This window comes from Poromitra crassiceps, assembly GCF_964638095.1.
Source record: "Poromitra crassiceps genome assembly, chromosome: 19".
Taxonomy (NCBI): Eukaryota; Metazoa; Chordata; class Actinopteri; order Beryciformes; family Melamphaidae; genus Poromitra; species Poromitra crassiceps.
Genome location: NC_139646.1, coordinates 26,854,391 through 26,875,083, shown reverse-complemented (window position 1 = coordinate 26,875,083; position 20,693 = coordinate 26,854,391). Strand labels below are relative to the sequence as shown.

General features: G+C 46.9%; 2 protein-coding genes across 3 annotated transcripts; one reads left to right on the top strand and one right to left on the bottom strand.

Annotated features, from left to right (window-relative positions):
- Positions 1 to 12,969: 12,969 nt before the first annotated feature.
- On the top strand, positions 12,970 to 14,378 carry LOC310794001 (P2X purinoceptor 7-like; the record flags this gene model as incomplete). The annotated part of the gene is made up of 4 exons (XM_083655874.1): positions 12,970 to 13,182; positions 13,647 to 13,713; positions 13,852 to 14,013; positions 14,256 to 14,378. The coding sequence occupies exons 1-4, from the start codon at positions 12,992 to 12,994 to the stop codon at positions 14,376 to 14,378; spliced, it is 543 nt and encodes a 180-aa protein (XP_083512000.1). The 5' UTR covers positions 12,970 to 12,991.
- Positions 14,379 to 14,710: 332 nt separating this feature from the next.
- LOC310793554 (uncharacterized protein) lies at positions 14,711 to 20,013 on the bottom strand. 2 transcript variants are annotated; one of them, XM_083655368.1, is made up of 12 exons: positions 19,912 to 20,013; positions 19,650 to 19,827; positions 19,457 to 19,533; positions 19,171 to 19,357; positions 18,837 to 19,085; positions 18,582 to 18,753; positions 18,337 to 18,485; positions 18,076 to 18,252; positions 17,271 to 17,929; positions 17,042 to 17,140; positions 16,473 to 16,552; positions 14,711 to 16,365 (listed from the first exon to the last, which is right to left on the bottom strand). In XM_083655368.1, exons 1-8 carry the CDS (start codon positions 19,996 to 19,998, stop codon positions 18,077 to 18,079), a joined length of 1,275 nt encoding a protein of 424 aa, XP_083511494.1. In that variant the 5' UTR covers positions 19,999 to 20,013; the 3' UTR covers positions 14,711 to 16,365; positions 16,473 to 16,552; positions 17,042 to 17,140; positions 17,271 to 17,929; position 18,076. The 2 variants fall into 2 exon arrangements, with proteins under 2 accessions (XP_083511494.1, XP_083511493.1); XM_083655367.1 differs by having other exon boundaries at positions 17,042 to 17,929.
- Between the last annotated feature and the right edge of the window lie 680 nt (positions 20,014 to 20,693).

Sequence of the window (20,693 nt, the reverse complement as noted above, 5' to 3'; positions counted from 1 at the left end):
CTTTTGATGGATTTCTGTTGAGAGCATTTCAGGGAGGGAAAAGGTTTCTTTTGATCAAAATTAAAGGACAACTGTCCTATGCAATGGAGGGGGGGGACTGGAAAAACCCCCATAATTCTTCACCAGTTAACTTCACGTTGAGATTTGCATGCGGTCGGATGAACCCAAAATTGCTTTGTACGAGGCAACACACCACGTCCACGGTCAAGCACCTAATTTTCCACAGCGTTTGCCTTTCCTCGTTGAGGAGGTATTTGGCTATGCTGGGTTAACCTGCATTATGAAACTGCGTGGCAGCCAGTCAGTCAACCACAGGGTGTTAAAGGGAATGGGCATCAGCCAACCTCAAGCTTGATTGAGCTAACTGGCTCCCAAACGCAAACGCTCAGGCAGATGTTCAAATGCCTCGTCTCCAAACAAGAAGCTGGAGAAATGGGGCTTTGTGTATGCCTATAACAAAGGTTCAAATGACTCATCCTTGGGTAAGTAGCCTCTATGCTTCATTGGGTTCCATGTCAGCTTCATGGTTTGTTTCCCACTTGGCTATTTTTAGTATGACTTGGAATTGGTTTACCCTCGGTTCACACCGAGCACTATTCAGAAGCAGCGCTTAACAGAAGCTGAGTGCCACGCTAAACCAGTCACACCAGAAGCACTCTCTTTTCCTAAGCACCATACGCCGAAGCCACGCTGAAGCTACGCAGCGCTATGGCAGTTTCATTTCGCCGTCCTGGTTAACAGGCGAGACCGTTCACACCAGCCGCCTGCCACGCTGAAGCTACGCTGCAGCGATCGTTTCAGCTTCTGTTCTATTTTCTCAAGCGTGCAGCGCGCTGCACCCGAGCTGCCAGGCATGAAGTCAATGCAAGTTGTGAGAGGGGGGAGGGCAGCGCCGAGCGAGGCGCTGAGGAGAAGAGAGTGCTTCTGGTGTGACTGCTTTAGCGTGGCGTTCAGCTTGTTAGGCCTTGGCCACACTGATCCGTCAGAAAATGGACAGAACGGATAGACGGATAGATTTATGTCCGTTGCATGTACAAGTAAGCTACTTGTACAGCAGGTGGCGGTAAGCACCTTCAAGGTGTCAGCGACCCGCTTATTATCCAAGAGAAGAAGAAAGCTGGCGTCAGCTAGCTGTTAGCTCTGTGCGCTACGTTACTTATGTGGCAATAAAATGCCACCGAATGACCAGATTTGATGGTGAAATCAGACGGTGACACTGACTATCACGTTGTACAACAGCGGGATGGTGTACACAGCATTAATTATAGCCTCCGCCACCGCCTCGGCCGCCATCTTCTTTGAAAAGTTGAAACAAATCTCGGAACGCCTCCTCTCGAGACCTCGACTCTGATTGGCTAAACGGACAGTGACTATCCGACCATCCGACCATCCGATACGTCCATCCAGAAAAAGTGCATCCCTCTTCAACTTTCTGTCCATCAAAACGTATGCAAATTTTCTGGATACGTACGCTTCTGAGTACTCCACGGACAGTCGGACAGCTGTCATTGAAAATGAATGGAAGTGAACAGAGAAATGAACGCACACGGACAGACACCACGGATCAGTGTGGCCAAGGCCTTAATCGCTGCTTCTGCATAGCGCCTGGCGTGAACCGAGGCTTAGTGTGGCTGTTGTTGGTGTCATGGCTGTATAGTGGACAGGGCCATCGAAGTGGTGTGTATAGCGTCTGTGTCATTGCTGCTCTCCTAGCTAGTTGTTATTCAAGTCAGCGAGGTGGAGAAGGGGGAAGCCCTGAATTAGAATTGACTTATTTGAATTCAGCACGTGGGGCGACGCATCTTTGTAATGCCAAGTCTGCCCGATGAGCTTGTTCTCCATTCCGGTGTTATGCCGAGAAATGCCCCCCCCTGCTCTATAACGAGTGAGAGCGAGCGGGGGGGGAAGGGGGGGGGGGGGGGGTTGAGTAAATCTATGAAGCCTCGTTTCTTCTCAATGTCACCAGCTGATATTTATGGCTGTTTGTGAGTGACATTGAGAATTTCAGAGGGTTATACACACTCCAAAAACATGTCATTTCTCTGTACTTACAGGCTAAGTAGAGGGTATGATGTGAATTTACCCTGTAAGAAGCCTACTTGTACCAAATCTGTACTTCGGTTACAGGGCAAGTGTTGTGTTGTTGTGCAATTAGGCCAAATCTGGTACCCTGTACTTATAGCCTATGTAAGATTAGTCTTTAAACAGTAGCCTAATGTTGACCTACGTTGGGAGCTGTGTCTCACAACTCAACCCCCCCCCCCCCCCCCCCCCCCCTCCGCTCGCTCTCACTCGTTATAGAGCAGGGGGGGCATTTGCGCCGTGGGGGCATTTCTCGGCATAACACCGGCCGTGAATTTGAGCAATTCTTTCCAGGCTTCCAAGCTGTTGAGCCGTGTGAAGACGAACGCCACGGACCCTTACGGATCATTTCATCCACAAGAAAGCCCAGCTCACCCCCCAGTGACATGTCCCCCCCCCCCTGTAATTGAGAGGAAAATGGTCACTCTTCCATGCAGCCCCAGAGCTAGCCGCTATGCTTGTTAGCATCGGTGCCGCGCTGTGCCTGCCAGATAAAGTAACAGTCTGGGCCTGGACTCTGGCTCTCTCTTTGTAAACTGACACTGGCGTGACAAACAGCAGATGACACAGCAATTCATAGCTTATAGTTATATCTATATTCAATCTGCTACACCCGAGGCTATAACAGCATTTACACCCTGCAATGATTTATGATGCTGTCAAAAGCAGACGTGTAATTTTAGGATACACACACTATGCAAAGATACTATTATTTTGGATACAGTAATCCCTTCCATTTGTAAGTCTATTATTTCAACACTAGGAAAGTAACACTAGGAAGTCTAAGAGTGTCAACAAACCAACAGCTGAAAAGGATAAATATCATTACAAATACTATCTCTCCTTGCATGATTTTGGAAAATCGAACAACAGAAATGTGTTTGAAGGAAGTTCATGGAAGGACATTTGAAACTTGAGTCATTAACTGACCACAGTTCGCCTTTCGGGTCACCTTACCCAATAATATCACAGGATTGACACATAATCATTTATCTGTCTCTGGTAGTTCTATCAGGTGTGCACGCTAACACATTAGCATATTATGTGCAGTTATCGTTGGTGACCAGCATTGTCCTAAAAAAGAGAAAATGAGAGATGAGATAATTCTAATGATAGGGTACATTGTGTAAACATGCCATACTCATTTAGGGACTTGGTAAAATAGGCAAAAAAGGAATGTTCTCTTTGGAAATACTTTCCAAATTATGACTCACACCACTGATATCGGTAACTGTCTCAGCAACAATGAATGCCAGGCTAAAATAACGCTATTAGGCTCGGGAAACAATCCCAGAAAGCAATGCTTGTGCAAGATTGCGCATTGCATTCTGAGATTTTTTCAAGCGTGTTCAAGCTCCACCCCCTCTCCACCGCAAGACCCATTATTGCAGTCTTTCACACAACTCGGCCGCCCCACCGCCAATAAAAGGAAACGAACGCAAAGAAAACATCAGCACAGACACTGCGTGACACCAACTAAAATGGCGACAGGATGTATATATATATATATATATATATATATATATATATATATATATAGAGTCATCAAGTAGATGCCCCGTGCCTTCCTCACCGCGGTGCCGCGTCTATGTGCCGACAGGCCGCAATGCCGATAGCCCACAAGCAGAACCAGCTGAGCGAGGCGGCGTGCAGCGTGTCGGTGGAGCTAACCTCTCCCAGCCCCCACGCCAAACCTAACCTCCCCCAGACCCTAACCCAAAACCTAACCTCTCCCAGCCCCCACGCCAAACCTAACCTCTCCCAGCCCCACGCCAAACCTAACCTCTCCCAGCCCCCACGCCAAACCTAACCTCTCCCAGCCCCCACGCCAAACCTAACCTCCCCCCATGCCTAAACCTAACCTCCCCCAGACCCTAACCCAAAACCTAACCTCTCCCAGCCCCCACGCCAAACCTAACCTCCCCCCATGCCTAAACCTAACCTCCCCCAGACCCTAACCCAAAACCTAACCTCTCCCAGCCCCCACGCCAAACCTAACCTCCCCCCATGCCTAAACCTAACCTCCCCCAGACCCTAACCCAAAACCTAACCTCTCCCAGCCCCCACGCCAAACCTAACCTCCCCCCATGCCTAAACCTAACCTCCCCCAGACCCTAACCCAAAACCTAACCTCTCCCACCCCCACGCCTAAACCTAAGGTCGGCATTGCGGGTGGACCCCGTCACCGCACACATCAGTGATAGCAGCAGCAGGATGTGTTAGTTTAATATAATGTGGTATAATAACTCTGTTTATTAGATCAATTCATTTTCAAAGGATTGACTTGTCCTGACCTGAGTGTTTGTCCTGACCTGTTTGTCCTGACCTGAGTGTTTGTCCTGACCTGAGTGTTTGTCCACAGGTGCTTTCCGCCCTCGCCAGTTTGAAACGGCATCAGGAATATTCAAATGTATGACATTTCTCCCAGCCGGGGTCAGGCTGGGATATACCTAAAATATATATATATTATATATATATTTTAGGTATTACACCTCCATATATATATATAACACCTGTCCTGTCAGGAATAAAATATTAATAAATCATTTAACAATAGCCTACGAACATTTCGAGGAAGACATGCAATCAGTCTGATTGTCTGATTGAACCAGACAATCTTATCACAAAGAAGGCTGGCTCTGATTACCACGACTTGTTTTCATTTATTGAAAGGAGACCAGAGGTAAGTTGATTGAGTTCAAACTGCTGATGTGATGATCCAAAAATCCCCCAAAGTTTATCCATGCAAGTCACAAGTCGCCAAAACAGGATCTGAATGAAGATGTTGTTTTTAAACAATAAAATGCTTGTTCAGGCCATTACGCACAGCGCAGCCGACTACGGCAGCTGGTTTATCCAAAGATGCGCACTGTTTCCTGCAGTTGTGGCAGATGAGGTCGGATCACGTTCTCACCACAAATGAACCGCACCAGAGTTTGTTTAAAGCGGACCGAGATCACCCTTTCTTGGCGATCTCGGTCCGCTTGTTTTGTTCCGCATCCGAGTGAGATTGCTGTGTTCACACTCCCCCAAACGAACCGCACCAAGGGGGAAAAGAAACGCTCTCTGTTTCGGAACAACTGCTCCAAACGAGATAGGTGTGAATACTGGGCAAACGTGGCTAATTCGTGGCCAAAATAAGCTAAGATGAGGACCACAGCACGATTTAAAATGCACATGAGCCTTTCCAGAAAGTGATCAATGGCTCCTTTAGCCATAACACGTGGTGTTATCACTGCTATTGAGAAGCAGTCATGGTAAGAAGCCATAATCAATGTACACCCCCGTCCACTGTGATGGCAATCAATATAGTTGAGCCTAAGTGGTTCTGTTTAACGTCCATCCATCCAAAGAATGAGCTTATTTCCCTTTGAAGCCATTCAAAGTGCCTCAACCAGCCTCCGAGGACTCGGCCCTGCACTTAAAAGCCCATTGTGGTCGCCATTCAACTGGATAAAGGTCAAAGTTCAAACAAGCCTACACTTGTGTGAGATCAGGGGCTGTTGCTCGCGGGGAATGCCATTATACCGATGCATGCAATCATTCCAAATGATAGACTGTCAATTCTGAGAAGAGCTGGAGTGATTAGGAGTTGATTATGGATTGTGTAACAGCTCTTGGTTTGAGTAAACAGACGCAGAGAGTCTCGACTGATGCTCCACGGTTTATTTATTGTCACTTCGGGCACCGTAGTCAACACCGTGAAAACTATGAAAAAGATAGAAAAATGTCAGGCTTCCACATTAAAAGGTACAGTGCGCATAGAATGTATTAACAAAATACAGAATTTATTAAACAACTATAAAATACTTGAAGACCAAGTCAAAGGTGCTGGCAGATAAAGTGCAAACATTCAAGGGTGAGGTTTACATTCTGACAGCTAAACTTAGAATACATACAAGAATTAAAAGACATCAGACAAGTGCATCACAATTTGACCTGCTGTTAATGCAAACAAATTCAGCGTACCTCGTTCCGCTCACCAAGGCTGTTAAACAAGAGGGTTTACTGATGCATCTCAGTCTGACTTATTGGCTCACACACACGCTGCCAAACAACAAAGCAAACAAAAGTTACCATCCATGTGATTTAACCACTCAAAAAGGAACCACAGCTCAAGTGACACTATATGTTACATACCTCCAAGCGTTTACAGGTGGATTTCGCCTTCATGGCAGTGTGATGGGAGAGGATTCAACTCTCCTCAAATGTTTGCTGCCTGCATGAGGGCACCTGCGACAGTTCTGGTTTTGGGCCCTTATGAAGGGGGTTTCCATGTCACATGACATGACATGCAAGGGCAGTTGACTTACGTCTACATCTAGTGGACACTACAGGTAAAGGCACATTTGAGCTGTTCCAAGTTCAATAAATGACCGAAAAGTGGAAAATAGCTCCTTATAACGAGAATGTAGAAATTACACAAATAGGGAAAACACAAGTCTAAAAATAGGAGGTAAGCGGGCAGTTACAGATTGTTTAGTCGATCATCTGGGCCAGCACACTCTGCAGTGTCATGTGTGAGACGCACACACGTCCTGATACCAGCACACTCTGCAGTGTCATGATGTGTGAGACACACATGTCCTGATACCAGCACACTCTGCAGTGTCATGATGTGTGAGACACACATGTCCTGATACCAGCACACTCTGCAGTGTCATGATGTGAGACGCACACATGTCCTGATACCAGCACGCTCTGCAGTGTCATGATGTGAGACGCACACATGTCCTGATACCAGCACACTCTGCAGTGTCATGATGTGAGACGCACACATGTCCTGATACCAGCACACTCTGCAGTGTCATGATGTGAGACGCACACATGTCCTGATACCAGCACGCTCTGCAGTGTCATGATGTGTGAGACACACATGTCCTGATACCAGCACACTCTGCAGTGTCATGATGTGTGAGACACACATGTCCTGATACCAGCACGCTCTGCAGTGTCATGATGTGAGACGCACACATGTCCTGATACCAGCACACTCTGCAGTGTCATGATGTGTGAGACACACATGTCCTGATACCAGCACACTCTGCAGTGTCATGATGTGAGACGCACACATGTCCTGATACCAGCACGCTCTGCAGTGTCATGATGTGAGACGCACACATGTCCTGATACCAGCACGCTCTGCAGTGTCATGTGTGAGAGACACACACGTCCTGATACCAGCACGCTCTGCAGTGTCATGTGTGAGACACACACACGTCCTGATACCAGCACGCTCTGCAGTGTCATGTGTGAGACGCACACACGTCCTGATACCAGCACGCTCTGTAGTGTCATGTGTGAGACGCACACACGTCCTGATACCAGCACGCTCTGCAGTGTCATGATGTGAGAGGCACACATGTCCTGATACCAGCACGCTCTGCAGTGTCATGATGTGAGAGGCACACACGTCCTGATACCAGCACGCTCTGCAGTGTCATGATGTGAGAGAGGCACACACGTCCTGATACCAGCACACTCTGCAGTGTCATGATGTGAGAGGCACACACGTCCTGATACCAGCACACTCTGCAGTGTCATGATGTGAGAGGCACACACGTCCTGATACCAGCACGCTCTGCAGTGTCATGATGTGAGAGGCACACATGTCCTGATACCAGCACGCTCTGCAGTGTCATGATGTGAGAGGCACACATGTCCTGATACCAGCACACTCTGCAGTGTCATGTGTGAGAGACACACACGTCCTGATACCAGCACGCTCTGCAGTGTCATGATGTGAGAGGCACACACGTCCTGATACCAGCACACTCTGCAGTGTCATGTGTGAGAGACACACACGTCCTGATACCAGCACGCTCTGCAGTGTCATGATGTGAGAGGCACACATGTCCTGATACCAGCACGCTCTGCAGTGTCATGTGTGAGAGGCACACATGTCCTGATACCAGCACGCTCTGCAGTGTCATGTGTGAGAGACACACACGTCCTGATACCAGCACGCTCTGCAGTGTCATGTGTGAGAGACGCACACGTCCTGATACCAGCACGCTCTGCAGTGTCATGATGTGAGAGGCACACACGTCCTGATACCAGCACGCTCTGCAGTGTCATGTGTGAGAGGCACACATGTCCTGATACCAGCACGCTCTGCAGTGTCATGTGTGAGAGACACACACGTCCTGATACCAGCACGCTCTGCAGTGTCATGATGTGTGAGACGCACACACGTCCTGATACCAGCACGCTCTGCAGTGTCATGTGTGAGAGGCACACATGTCCTGATACCAGCACGCTCTGCAGTGTCATGTGTGAGAGACACACACGTCCTGATACCAGCACGCTCTGCAGTGTCATGATGTGTGAGACGCACACACGTCCTGATACCAGCACGCTCTGCAGTGTCATGTGAGAGAGGCACACACGTCCTGATACCAGCACGCTCTGCAGTGTCATGATGTGAGAGGCACACATGTCCTGATACCAGCACGCTCTGCAGTGTCATGTGTGAGACGCACACACGTCCTGATACCAGCACGCTCTGCAGTGTCATGTGTGAGACGCACACACGTCCTGATACCAGCACACTCTGCAGTGTCATGTGTGAGACGCACACACGTCCTGATACCAGCACGCTCTGCAGTGTCATGTGTGAGAGACACACACGTCCTGATACCAGCACGCTCTGCAGTGTCATGATGTGAGAGGCACACACGTCCTGATACCAGCACGCTCTGCAGTGTCATGATGTGAGAGGCACACACGTCCTGATACCAGCACACTCTGCAGTGTCATGATGTGAGAGGCACACACGTCCTGATACCAACACACTCTGCAGTGTCATGATGTGAGAGGCACACACGTCCTGATACCAGCACGCTCTGCAGTGTCATGATGTGAGAGAGGCACACACGTCCTGATACCAGCACACTCTGCAGTGTCATGATGTGAGAGGCACACACGTCCTGATACCAGCACACTCTGCAGTGTCATGTGTGAGAGACACACACGTCCTGATACCAGCACACTCTGCAGTGTCATGTGTGAGAGACACACACGTCCTGATACCAGCACGCTCTGCAGTGTCATGATGTGAGAGGCACACATGTCCTGATACCAGCACGCTCTGCAGTGTCATGTGTGAGAGGCACACATGTCCTGATACCAGCACGCTCTGCAGTGTCATGTGTGAGAGACACACACGTCCTGATACCAGCACGCTCTGCAGTGTCATGTGTGAGAGACGCACACGTCCTGATACCAGCACACTCTGCAGTGTCATGATGTGAGAGGCACACACGTCCTGATACCAGCACGCTCTGCAGTGTCATGTGTGAGAGGCACACATGTCCTGATACCAGCACGCTCTGCAGTGTCATGTGTGAGAGACACACACGTCCTGATACCAGCACGCTCTGCAGTGTCATGATGTGTGAGACGCACACACGTCCTGATACCAGCACGCTCTGCAGTGTCATGTGTGAGAGGCACACATGTCCTGATACCAGCACGCTCTGCAGTGTCATGTGTGAGAGACACACACGTCCTGATACCAGCACGCTCTGCAGTGTCATGATGTGTGAGACGCACACACGTCCTGATACCAGCACGCTCTGCAGTGTCATGTGAGAGAGGCACACACGTCCTGATACCAGCACGCTCTGCAGTGTCATGATGTGAGAGGCACACATGTCCTGATACCAGCACGCTCTGCAGTGTCATGTGTGAGACGCACACACGTCCTGATACCAGCACGCTCTGCAGTGTCATGTGTGAGACGCACACACGTCCTGATACCAGCACACTCTGCAGTGTCATGTGTGAGACGCACACACGTCCTGATACCAGCACGCTCTGCAGTGTCATGTGTGAGAGACACACACGTCCTGATACCAGCACGCTCTGCAGTGTCATGTGTGAGAGGCACACACGTCCTGATACCAGCACGCTCTGCAGTGTCATGATGTGTGAGAGGCACACACGTCCTGATACCAGCACGCTCTGCAGTGTCATGATGTGAGAGGCACACACGTCCTGATACCAGCACACTCTGCAGTGTCATGATGTGTGAGAGGCACACACGTCCTGATACCAGCACGCTCTGCAGTGTCATGATGTGTGAGAGGCACACACGTCCTGATACCAGCACGCTCTGCAGTGTCATGATGTGAGAGGCACACACGTCCTGATACCAGCACACTCTGCAGTGTCATGATGTGTGAGAGGCACACACGTCCTGATACCAGCACACTCTGCAGTGTCATGATGTGTGAGAGGCACACACGTCCTGATACCAGCACGCTCTGCAGTGTCATGATGTGAGAGGCACAGACGTCCTGATACCAGCACGCTCTGCAGTGTCATGATGTGTGAGACGCACACACGTCCTGATACCAGCACGCTCTGTAGTGTCATGATGTGAGAGGCACACACGTCCTGATACCAGCATGCTCTGCAGTGTCATGTGTGAGAGAGGCACACACGTCCTGATACCAGCACGCTCTGTAGTGTCATGATGTGAGAGGCACACACGTCCTGATACCAACACACTCTGCAGTGTCATGATGTGAGAGGCACACATGTCCTGATACCAGCACACTCTGCAGTGTCATGATGTGAGAGGCACACACGTCCTGATACCAGCACACTCTGCAGTGTCATGATGTGAGAGGCACACACACGTCCTGATACCAGCACGCTCTGCAGTGTCATGATGTGAGACGCACACACGTCCTGATACCAGCACACTCTGCAGTGTCATGATGTGAGAGACGCACACACGTCCTGATACCAGCACACTCTGCAGTGTCATGATGTGTGAGAGGCACACACGTCCTGATACCAACACACTCTGCAGTGTCATGATGTGAGAGACGCACACACGTCCTGATACCAGCACACTCTGCAGTGTCATGATGTGTGAGAGGCACACACGTCCTGATACCAACACACTCTGCAGTGTCATGATGTGTGAGAGGCACACACGTCCTGATACCCAAACAAAATGAGTCGATTTCCAGTGACTCCCAAAATGACATGAGGAAAACGGTGCGTGCATATGATACGCCTCGCCTCGGTCCATTTGAAACACGTCACGTTGGTTATATCTAAACGTAGGTCATGTTTAGGCATCTAAAGGACCACGGGTCTTTTTATTTCCTTTTTAAAGTATGGCTGTTAATGTTGATATGGGGGAGGTGCCCTCATAATGTTCAAACTTTTCAATGAAAAACATCTACCCTTGGTTCACAGGGGATTGAACATCACCATGGTACATTGATTAGAATGTAGGAGAGGAGAGGACACTGATGTTCCGTTAAGACATTTGATTTGTTCTGCAGCACACACACATGCTGTGGAGAGCAGTGAGATGATGAGGAGGCTTCACACACATGCTGTGGAGAGCAGTGAGATGATGAGGAGGCTTCACGGTTATGGGTTTCTTGTCACACGACCATAAGGTTCTGAGCTGCCCTCACGTGTGGCCGTGTGGCTGCCAGCCAGAACAAAGGATGGGGGAGGGATATATAGACTTAGGAGCCAATAGACCCTTCTCACAGGGGCCATTTTGGATCGAAAAGACAGGGTAAACACAGGTGCGAGCAAAACACTAATGGGGGTTTCCAACTTCCATGATTGGAATTTGGAAACCCTCATTAGTGTTTTGCTTGCACCTGTGTTTACGCGCGTCGGCCCGTATCGGCCTGGCCTGCTTGGCATCTAATGCCCAGCCTGAATTATGATCCCAGTCCGCCCCTGGTGGAGAGGGTAATTCCTTCCATGTCCAGGGTCACATTATGCCAGTACAACACATGTGCCTTTGTGGAGGTTTGCTTCCGCCAAGTTTGACTTTGATTTGTCACTCGAGCTGTGACTGTGACTGTGAGGACTTGTCTGTGACTGTGAGGACTTGTCTGTGACTGTGAGGACTTGTCTGTGACTGTGAGGACTTGTCTGTGACTGTGAGGACTTGTCTGTGACTGTGAGGACTTGTCTGTGACTCCGAGGACTTGTCTGTGACTGTGAGGACTTGTCTGTGACTGTGAGGACTTGTCTGTGACTGTGAGGACTTGTCTGTGACTGTGAGGACTTGTCTGTGACTGTGAGGACTTGTCAGGACTTGTCTGTGACTGTGAGGACTTGTCTGTGACTGTGAGGACTTGTCTGTGACTCCGAGGACTTGTCTGTGACTGTGAGGACTTGTCTGTGACTGTGAGGACTTGTCTGTGACTGTGAGGACTTGTCTGTGACTCCGAGGACTTGTCTGTGACTGTGAGGACTTGTCTGTGACTGTGAGGACTTGTCTGTGACTGCGAGGACTTGTCGACTTTCACCAGGCGGAAGTGGGTCACAACTCTTGTAGAGACAGTTAAAGTGGGCCAAAGCTTAAAGGAGGACTTACCCCCTAGATATGTATTAGAACAGTGATTTGAAAATACCTATGGAAAAAACCAAGAAATGACATATGCTCTTGTCTATACTGGACTCTTTGGCTGTGTTGAAGTCAAGATTCTTTTTCGGAAATCGACGCCATTACAGTTTGCAGTTTGCCTCAAAAATAATTTATTTGAGATGGGCCATATCTGTATAAATATCAACAACTAGCCAACGCTGGTGGCCTGTTTGGAAAGAGCTTTGCTCAAAATGGTTTAAAGTTATATCAATTTGGTAATTCAGTGGCGAACTAGAAATTTAATTATTTTCTGCATGTATCTCTATGGCAATTACGTTACAAGAGACTAGTGACGCGAGACTCGTTATCGCCGGCGGCATACTGGCGTAGATACGTCATTGCATCCCCCCCCCCCCCCCCCCCCCCCCGCCCACCACAATCACAATCATACTAAACACTGATAGCATAGGCTAGGTTAGCTTGTCTCTAGGTTAGCTAAGGTCTCTAACAATGAGTGACTCTGATAGCAGCACAAACAGTCCCTTGACAGAAATGTCCTATGAAGAAGTGGAGGATCCAGACACTGACGTCGAGGATTTTTCTCCTCCGGAGTCCCCTGTCGGCGGCCCAGAACCTTATCAGTTTGAGCCACTAGCACAGGCTGGTGGGGAGCCAGCAGCAGCTATTGAAGCAGTGGGCGAGGAGATGGAGGCTCACCACAGAATGGGAGAGGTCAATGAATGGTATGATCGACAATTCAATTGAATGCCCTCTACAGGATTTGAGTGTTGTACTGTAGGCTAGCTAACAGCATTGGTTCTCAAACGTTTTCACGTGAAGGACCCCTAAACTGACACAAATTAGACCACGGACCCCCATCTGATAAGATTTTGAAACCCATGACCAAAGCAGTCATATACCCACTTCTGTCATTGCCTTACTTTTAATACCCATAGGTGGAAAATACATACAAGCCACTCTCCATTGACTTCAATGTGAAATAGCACTACAAAAAAATGCTAATAATATTTTTCTAATTTCATTTATAAATGACCCAAAGACAATATATTACAACTTTTTTGCTGGGGGCCACCTGGAACCCACTGGCTAACAGAAAATTACATTTTTGAACCAATAGCCCAGTTTTTGCAGTTACATAGGGATTTTTCATGGCACATTTCTGAAATGTCTTTTCCATTTGTAACAGGTGCTCTTGTGGCAACTGCAGCAAGCTCTCTCCTAGTGAGAACATCTGCTGCAAGGAAATACCAAAGGTATAAGCACACCAAATAACCCTAAAAAGCTCCATCGTATCAGTATTTGAAGTAACCTCACATGTACTTCTGTGGTTATAATACATTCATCACTGCATGAGACCACACAACACATATACTGCTTTTCATTCCATGCAGGTCATGCGCAGGTGTGGGCGGTATCACGGTGAAGAAGTCGCCTGTGCAACTCTGCACCCAGGGTTTGAACCAGTTGCCCTCAATCCATATGTGCTGCAGGCAGCATATGGCACTTACCTGCAACTCTTTGGGGAATTGGACGATCCGGTTTTAAATAAGCAAGTATATACAGGGAATTGTATTTACAATATTTTTAATACATATTTAGTATATAAAGTAAACAAGTACTCAGTCTCACAATCTAACATCCTTTCCATCCTGAAAATGATCCCCATTTTGTAGATTAATAAAACAAATTAACATTTTGGCCAAAGCACTGACCATATATATTCCTTCTTTACAGTTCCTACCGGCTTCTTGCATACCGCAACTTTGTGCGTTGGGTGTGGGGTTATCTGGGGAAGCATGTGAGAGTGCGCCTTCCCTCCTGCGTCGTCACCCGCATCAGGATTGAGTTCCCTGAAGATGAGGCAGCCTACACTGGTTTCAGGGAGGCCCCACTCCCTTCACTTGATTTTGAGGACTAAAATAAAATCATTTTCACTCCATCAAGTCCACAGCTGTGTCAATTCCAGAAATTATTTTTAGGCGCAGGATGGTTTTATCATCACATAACAGGTTACATTTTTAAAACATCAGTAATGCAGAACTTATATATTCATCATGTGAAGCCTATTGAGATAGAAATGTTATACTAAACATCAGTAATGCAGAACTTATATATTCAGCAGTTATGTCATTCATCATGTGAAGCCTATTGAGATAGAAATGTTATACTAGTAGCCTAGGAGTAGAGAAAGTGGCAGCAAGCAAGCTCAAAGTCAAGTAGAATACAAAAGTGAAAAAAGGAGCTTACTGGTTACTTTATGAGAAATTTAATCCAGAAGTGTTGGTACACAGGTAACCTCAGGTTTACATACAATGTACAACTTCATACAAAATAAGAGACACGGGCAGGAAAACGCAACGCGTTTCAACCTCACTGGGTCTTCATCAGGCTATGGCCTGATGAAGACCCAGTACAGAATGACCATGAGTATGACTTTTTAGTCCATGACCTAATTTTGTTTAGATTGATATAGATTGATGGGAGTTGCTTGGATTGAATTAAAACACTCCTGAAGATACTGGATAGATTTTTTTTTATCAGTGAGGGGTCTCAGTGGTTACTTGTTCTGGTTGACGCTTTACTTTATAAATTGCACTGATAACTGACTGTTCGAGTGCAATTCACAAGGTGAGGGTGACATTTACACAAGATTTTTGATAAATAATCATCACTAATGATGTGGAAGTAAGGACTAAGTTGGTGAAGGCAGCTAGAACAGTCTCGTAAGTTCAGAAAATGACATCAGTTTACTGTAATGCACCGTTTAAAATCAGGAAAAGACTTATGCCATATTACCATACCAAACTCTAAGGCTTAGTTCACACCGGCCACCCAAGCCTTGCCTTTATCCACGCTTTTAAATAGGCGTCCGTTTTAGTCAACGAGGCTGTGTACACCGGGCGCCTGAGCGCGAACCCTGCGTGTACCCACGCCTCGCCTGTGCCTTGCCGATTTTATCGTTTAGGCGCAAGTTCTATTTTCAAGCCGACAAGGCGCGTGCAGGCAGGCTTCTTCTGTCAAGCCACGAAAGAAAACCACGACAATATCCGTGGGAAATGGCAGTCAACTGAATTTCAAAATAAAATAGTTACTACAACAGTGTTGAGCAGAGAGTGAGATTGACGGGTGGCTATCACGTGGGGCTTTCTTCCCGTCGGCAAACAAATCTTCAAGAGAGAGAATAGCGACCGAAGAAGCAAGATGGACAATGTTGTTGTGCCAGCACATATTCTTGCAAGATTGCCTCTCTAAAAAGTCTGACTATAGTCAGACCTGGTTATACATATCCAGCATCAATAGAACATTAAATATATCAGATTTATTTTACCTACACATGATAATTCGGGACCACACGTGAAAAAATACAGCCGGGAGAGAGGAGAGGCGCTTGTGACTCGGCTCCAGGTTCAGCGTGCAAAGGCGTGCGGTGTGATCGGTTCACACCCAGCTCAAGGTCTGCAGGCGTGGGTTGAGGCAAGGCAAGGCGTAGGTTCCCTGTGTCTGTGTGAACGTAGCGGGATGATATACTGTATCTAGTCTGCTCTCACGATATCTGTTCAATTCAGGGGTCTACGATCGATATGGGCTGATATCATATGCTCATTTAAGACCATCAGCACAAAAGCTACAAAATGTAATACCGCTGAAAGGGCCTTAATTTTCCCTAAATTAATTTATCAATTTTACTTTTCAAGACCCCGCAGATACCCTGAAGTAACATCCAAACTAAGAGAAAAAAAAACAGCAGTGAGAGTCAAGAGGGGAAGAAACACCAATTTTCTGTCCCGGTAGTGTTGCAAGGTAAGGCAAGGTTGAAGAGAAGTTTGATTCGTAGCCTGCGCAGGTTGAAGGCAGTCAGATGTTCGACGGGAGACGTCAATCTTGTTCAGCTCTCAGTAGAACCTCTGGTGGGAAACAGATAAACAGATGTTTCAGGAAGACACAGAGAGAGCTCAATGCCGTAGTGTTTAGTGTTCAGATACAACACAAGTTTGTGTGTGGTCTCAGATACCTTGCACACAGCCATCTGAAGTGGAGTCTGTTGAGCTGATAAAACCTCGGCATGGACTCAACCCCACCACTGGACAGGAACTAATTTGTCCAAGTAAAAAAAAAAATGTTTGAGGTAATAGTCTGTGCTACTTTGCAGCTGTTTTGGGAGGAGAACCGACAGGTCATAGCACCAATGAAAGTGATTCCTTTTCAACAGGCAGGTTGGGTGGGCTAAAGTCGTGTATGAGCATAAGAACTCATGGGTCTGGTGTTGAGACTAGGCTGTCAGTAAAAGTGATGGGGAGGTAATATTTTTTTGATTGAAAAGACATACATAAGTTTCAGTAGTTATTTGTTTGATTATACTTTTCAGTCTGGCTGTCAGTATTTCACCATGTTGTGAAAGCGATGGGAGGGATTTTTATTGAGAAGAAATAAGGTTTTCATCAAGTTATTTGTTGCTGCTTTGATTAAATGTATTTCACAGAATATCAATAATTATAATGTAGATTGAATTCACTCTTGTACTTTTTGAACAGGTTAGAAAAATTGGCTAACATGACATGGACCAAATGACTTGAAACTTACTTGGGCCTTCAGCATGGAGGGACATGTAGTCGGCAGTCAGTTGTTAGACGGGAGAAGGAAATCTTTAGTGGACAAGTTGTTCAGCTCTCAGTAGAACCTCTGGTTGGAAACAGATAACAGATGTTTTGGGAAGACAAAGAGAGGTCAAAGAGGTATCATTTAGTGTTTAGTACTGATACAAGACAAGTCTAGTTACTGCTAGAATATATTTGTGTGTGATCTCAGATACCGGGCGTGCACACAGCCATCTGAAGTGGAGTCTGTTGGCCTGATGGAGGCACGGTTGTGCAGTGGTAGTGCTGTCGCCTCACAGCTACAAGGTCCTGGGTTCAATCCCCCCCTGGGACGCTGTGGGCATGTTCCACCCCCCATGTCTTCAGTGCCTACTGTCCAGGTGGGCTATCTTGTCGAAAGAGCCTTTCTGTGTGGAGTTTGCATGTTCTCCCTGGGGTTCCTCCATATATAACCCCCCCAGGGCCCAAACTTAACACCCGCCAAGCGCTATTGGCAACCAGATTTTACATTTGACGGGTGACGCTCAGGGGTCTACCCGATTCAAGTATTTTATAACGTCCTTTGTTTAATAGTGGACGGTAAATATTTGGGAACATTACTGGCTGCAATGGCCATCTGAGAAAAATCCTCAGCAGAATCCTTGACGTATTTATGACAAAAATGTGATATATTATTTTGGCCAGTAAGAAATATGCCTGGCGGGTGGATTTTTCCCCGTCACCTGGCCGGTGAGTCAAAAAGTTAATTTCGGGTTCTGAACCGCCCACTAAAGACATGCAGAAGATCGTCTGACCAGCGGCGGTTGGAAGAAGTTGGTCCCCGGGCGCTTCACTGCAGTGACAGCCTCTTTCCTGGACAGGAACTCACACGTCACTGGAAAAAAAAGAAAAAAAGCGTGTAGATTTTTAGTTCGATAACAGGGATATATCAGCGGATAGTAATACAACTGGCAAACAACCACTTTCAGTGATCAATAACCAGAAATATATTCTTACAAACTATTATGTAATCAGCCAAACCTTAGCTATTCTTGAAGAATCGTGACTTGTGTCTGGCCACTGCTTCAGCTTTGTCAGGCCTCTGAAACTGTGCACATAGAGCCTCTGGGACAGGAACTGCATCAAGGAACTCCTGATACGGACGCGGCTCTCCCACAACATGATCAAACAATAGCTCCATCAATGTGTCGATGTAGCCTTCAGTGTACAGATAAAACAGAGTTATAACACAACTTTCCCAAAATGAATCATGATGCTGCACTTATGACAAAAAAAAAATACCTGAAGTGGGATGACTCTTCAGTGCTTGCACACTGTAGTCACCGTGCTTGTACTTTGGATACACGATCGAGTATCTCAGTGCTCCAGCTGCAGTGGATGAATGTGTTCTGTCTGCATTTTCATTGTAGTGCATTGCCGTCAGCTGCAGTCTAATAAGAAGCACATTCAGTTAGGTTCAGCCATTACAAAAAAATGGGAGGGGAGGGTGAATACTAGAAGTTAGAAAATATACAGGCATTGAATACCTGCACAGCATTCCAGTGAAGGAGAACACCACATTTTTGGGGGCAAACTTGAGGATCAGACTGTGAAACGACTCAATCCCTGAAGTGTGGTATTGTGGACTGATTTTTATGATGTCTTTTATCAGTCTCGGAGCCAGCAGAATTGCTGTCAATTTTTCACATGCTGCAGTACCTACACACAGGAGTAATGTAATTAACCCAATTTGGCAACATAAATAGCTGTAAACATGATCAGCGATTTACAACTGCACTTACTTGGCTCGAGCCACTCCCTTGCCTGCTCACCGACTAGAGGCTGGTGGAGACACTTTGGAAAAAGGGCATTGTCATGGGTGTGGAGATTCTGGGTGTGGCTGGCGACGGAGGACCACTTCGCCTCAACCTCCTGCGGTGATGCAGAGGTCATAGCCGACCAATAAATGTGGTTCACCACACTCTTCCTCCACAAGGCCACCTTCTGCATTCCTTTCAATTTACCAAGTGCATCAATCTTCTTCCCCACGCCTGGGCACAAAACATAAAGCTTACAAACACAAATTGTAAGAGAAAATTGCAGCAATATGATGTTTTAGTATCGTTTCATACATACCCTTTCCAATATGCCACGGGTCAAAGTAGTGAGTAATCTCACTTCTTTGCTCCCGCAAAAATTTCCGGACTCCTGTATGTCTGTCAGTGACTACAGCTTTGACTGGGACTCCCTTGCGCTCCAGCAGAGACAGACTTCTCTCAAATCCCTCCTTCTCCATCCGTCCGCTGTTTCCAACTTCATTGCTCTGGTGATGGATCAAAAAAATAGATATATGCTCTGCACAGTATATACAAAAGGACTCATGTGAATTATTTTTCTTACTGTTTTTCTATCAATGTCTCACCTGAACCAATTGAATGTCAATGACTTTGTTTACTTTGAGATCCATCATAGTGTAGCTCCCATACTTTGCAGAATGTCCTAAAAACAGGAGAGTAAAGAGTAATAAAACTATAAAATAACAGTACTAAAAAATGTTGAAAATATGCTGTAGCTATGCTGTAGCTAACTATCATACATCCTCATAAAATCCTCACCCGGCGTGTCCGCCCGCATGTCACCCCCGAGTGTCACATCTCCACCAGCTATGCTGTCATTGATTAGAGCCTCCTGGTCCTGGTTCCACTGCCAGTTGATGGTGGGTAAGAGGAGCTTGGCCTGGTGTTTATGGAAGGTCTTTTCCGAGATTCCTTGGATCTTGAAGGCTTCCATGAACTAAAAGGAAAACAGTAATGTGATGCGACATAATTGCAATCTACTACCGGAACAAAACATATTATAAATTTGTTCCTGTCTCACCTTTGATGTTTTAGCAAATGATGAGCCTGTGAACAGAACCGCAGCACACAGCTGAAGGTTCCCTGCTGGTATGTTGTTGTTCACCATTGGCTGGCTGGACCACTGGTCAGCGTGGTTGCAGTGATGGCAGTACTGCTTCACCCGGAGGAGTGTCCCAATGACTGTTTTGGTGATCTCACAGCTCCGGTGGCAAAGTGAACATTTTTCAAACAGCTCCATTAATTTGTCTTCGTAGACGATGTACTTGGTCACTGCATGAGGTGGCAATGCATTTGAGGTACTAGAAAAGGGAAAGACAAATGATATGGTGTAAGGAAAATGCTCTATGAGTATGAATGAACCTTGTGTTGACAAAAATCTGACTAAATAAACCAGACAACAGCACTTCTAAATGACAGACTACCATTATCTGTGACTGAAAACCATCACATAAAAAGCAGTAGTATTCTGAAGTAAATGCTTTACCTATCCATGGAACTGCCGGTTAAAACTAGCGGGGAGCTGGACTCCTCACACCGCTTCCTTTTGACTGGGGGAGTGCCTGGGCTGGAGCTTGTTTGAGAGTCAAGCATTGGCTGGGCCTCAGGAACCAGTGTGCTTGTGTCACACGACACATTCCTGCTAGGCACTCGGGCCTGAGTAGCTGCACATGAAGAAAGGGTTTTACAGTAAGCAGCGCAAACTCAAATATGTGAGCACCAGCTAAAGTTCTAAATAAACGCTAAAAAAGCTAAAGAAACACCTGACACTGATAGCTGTAGCTTATAGGCTGTTACTACAAC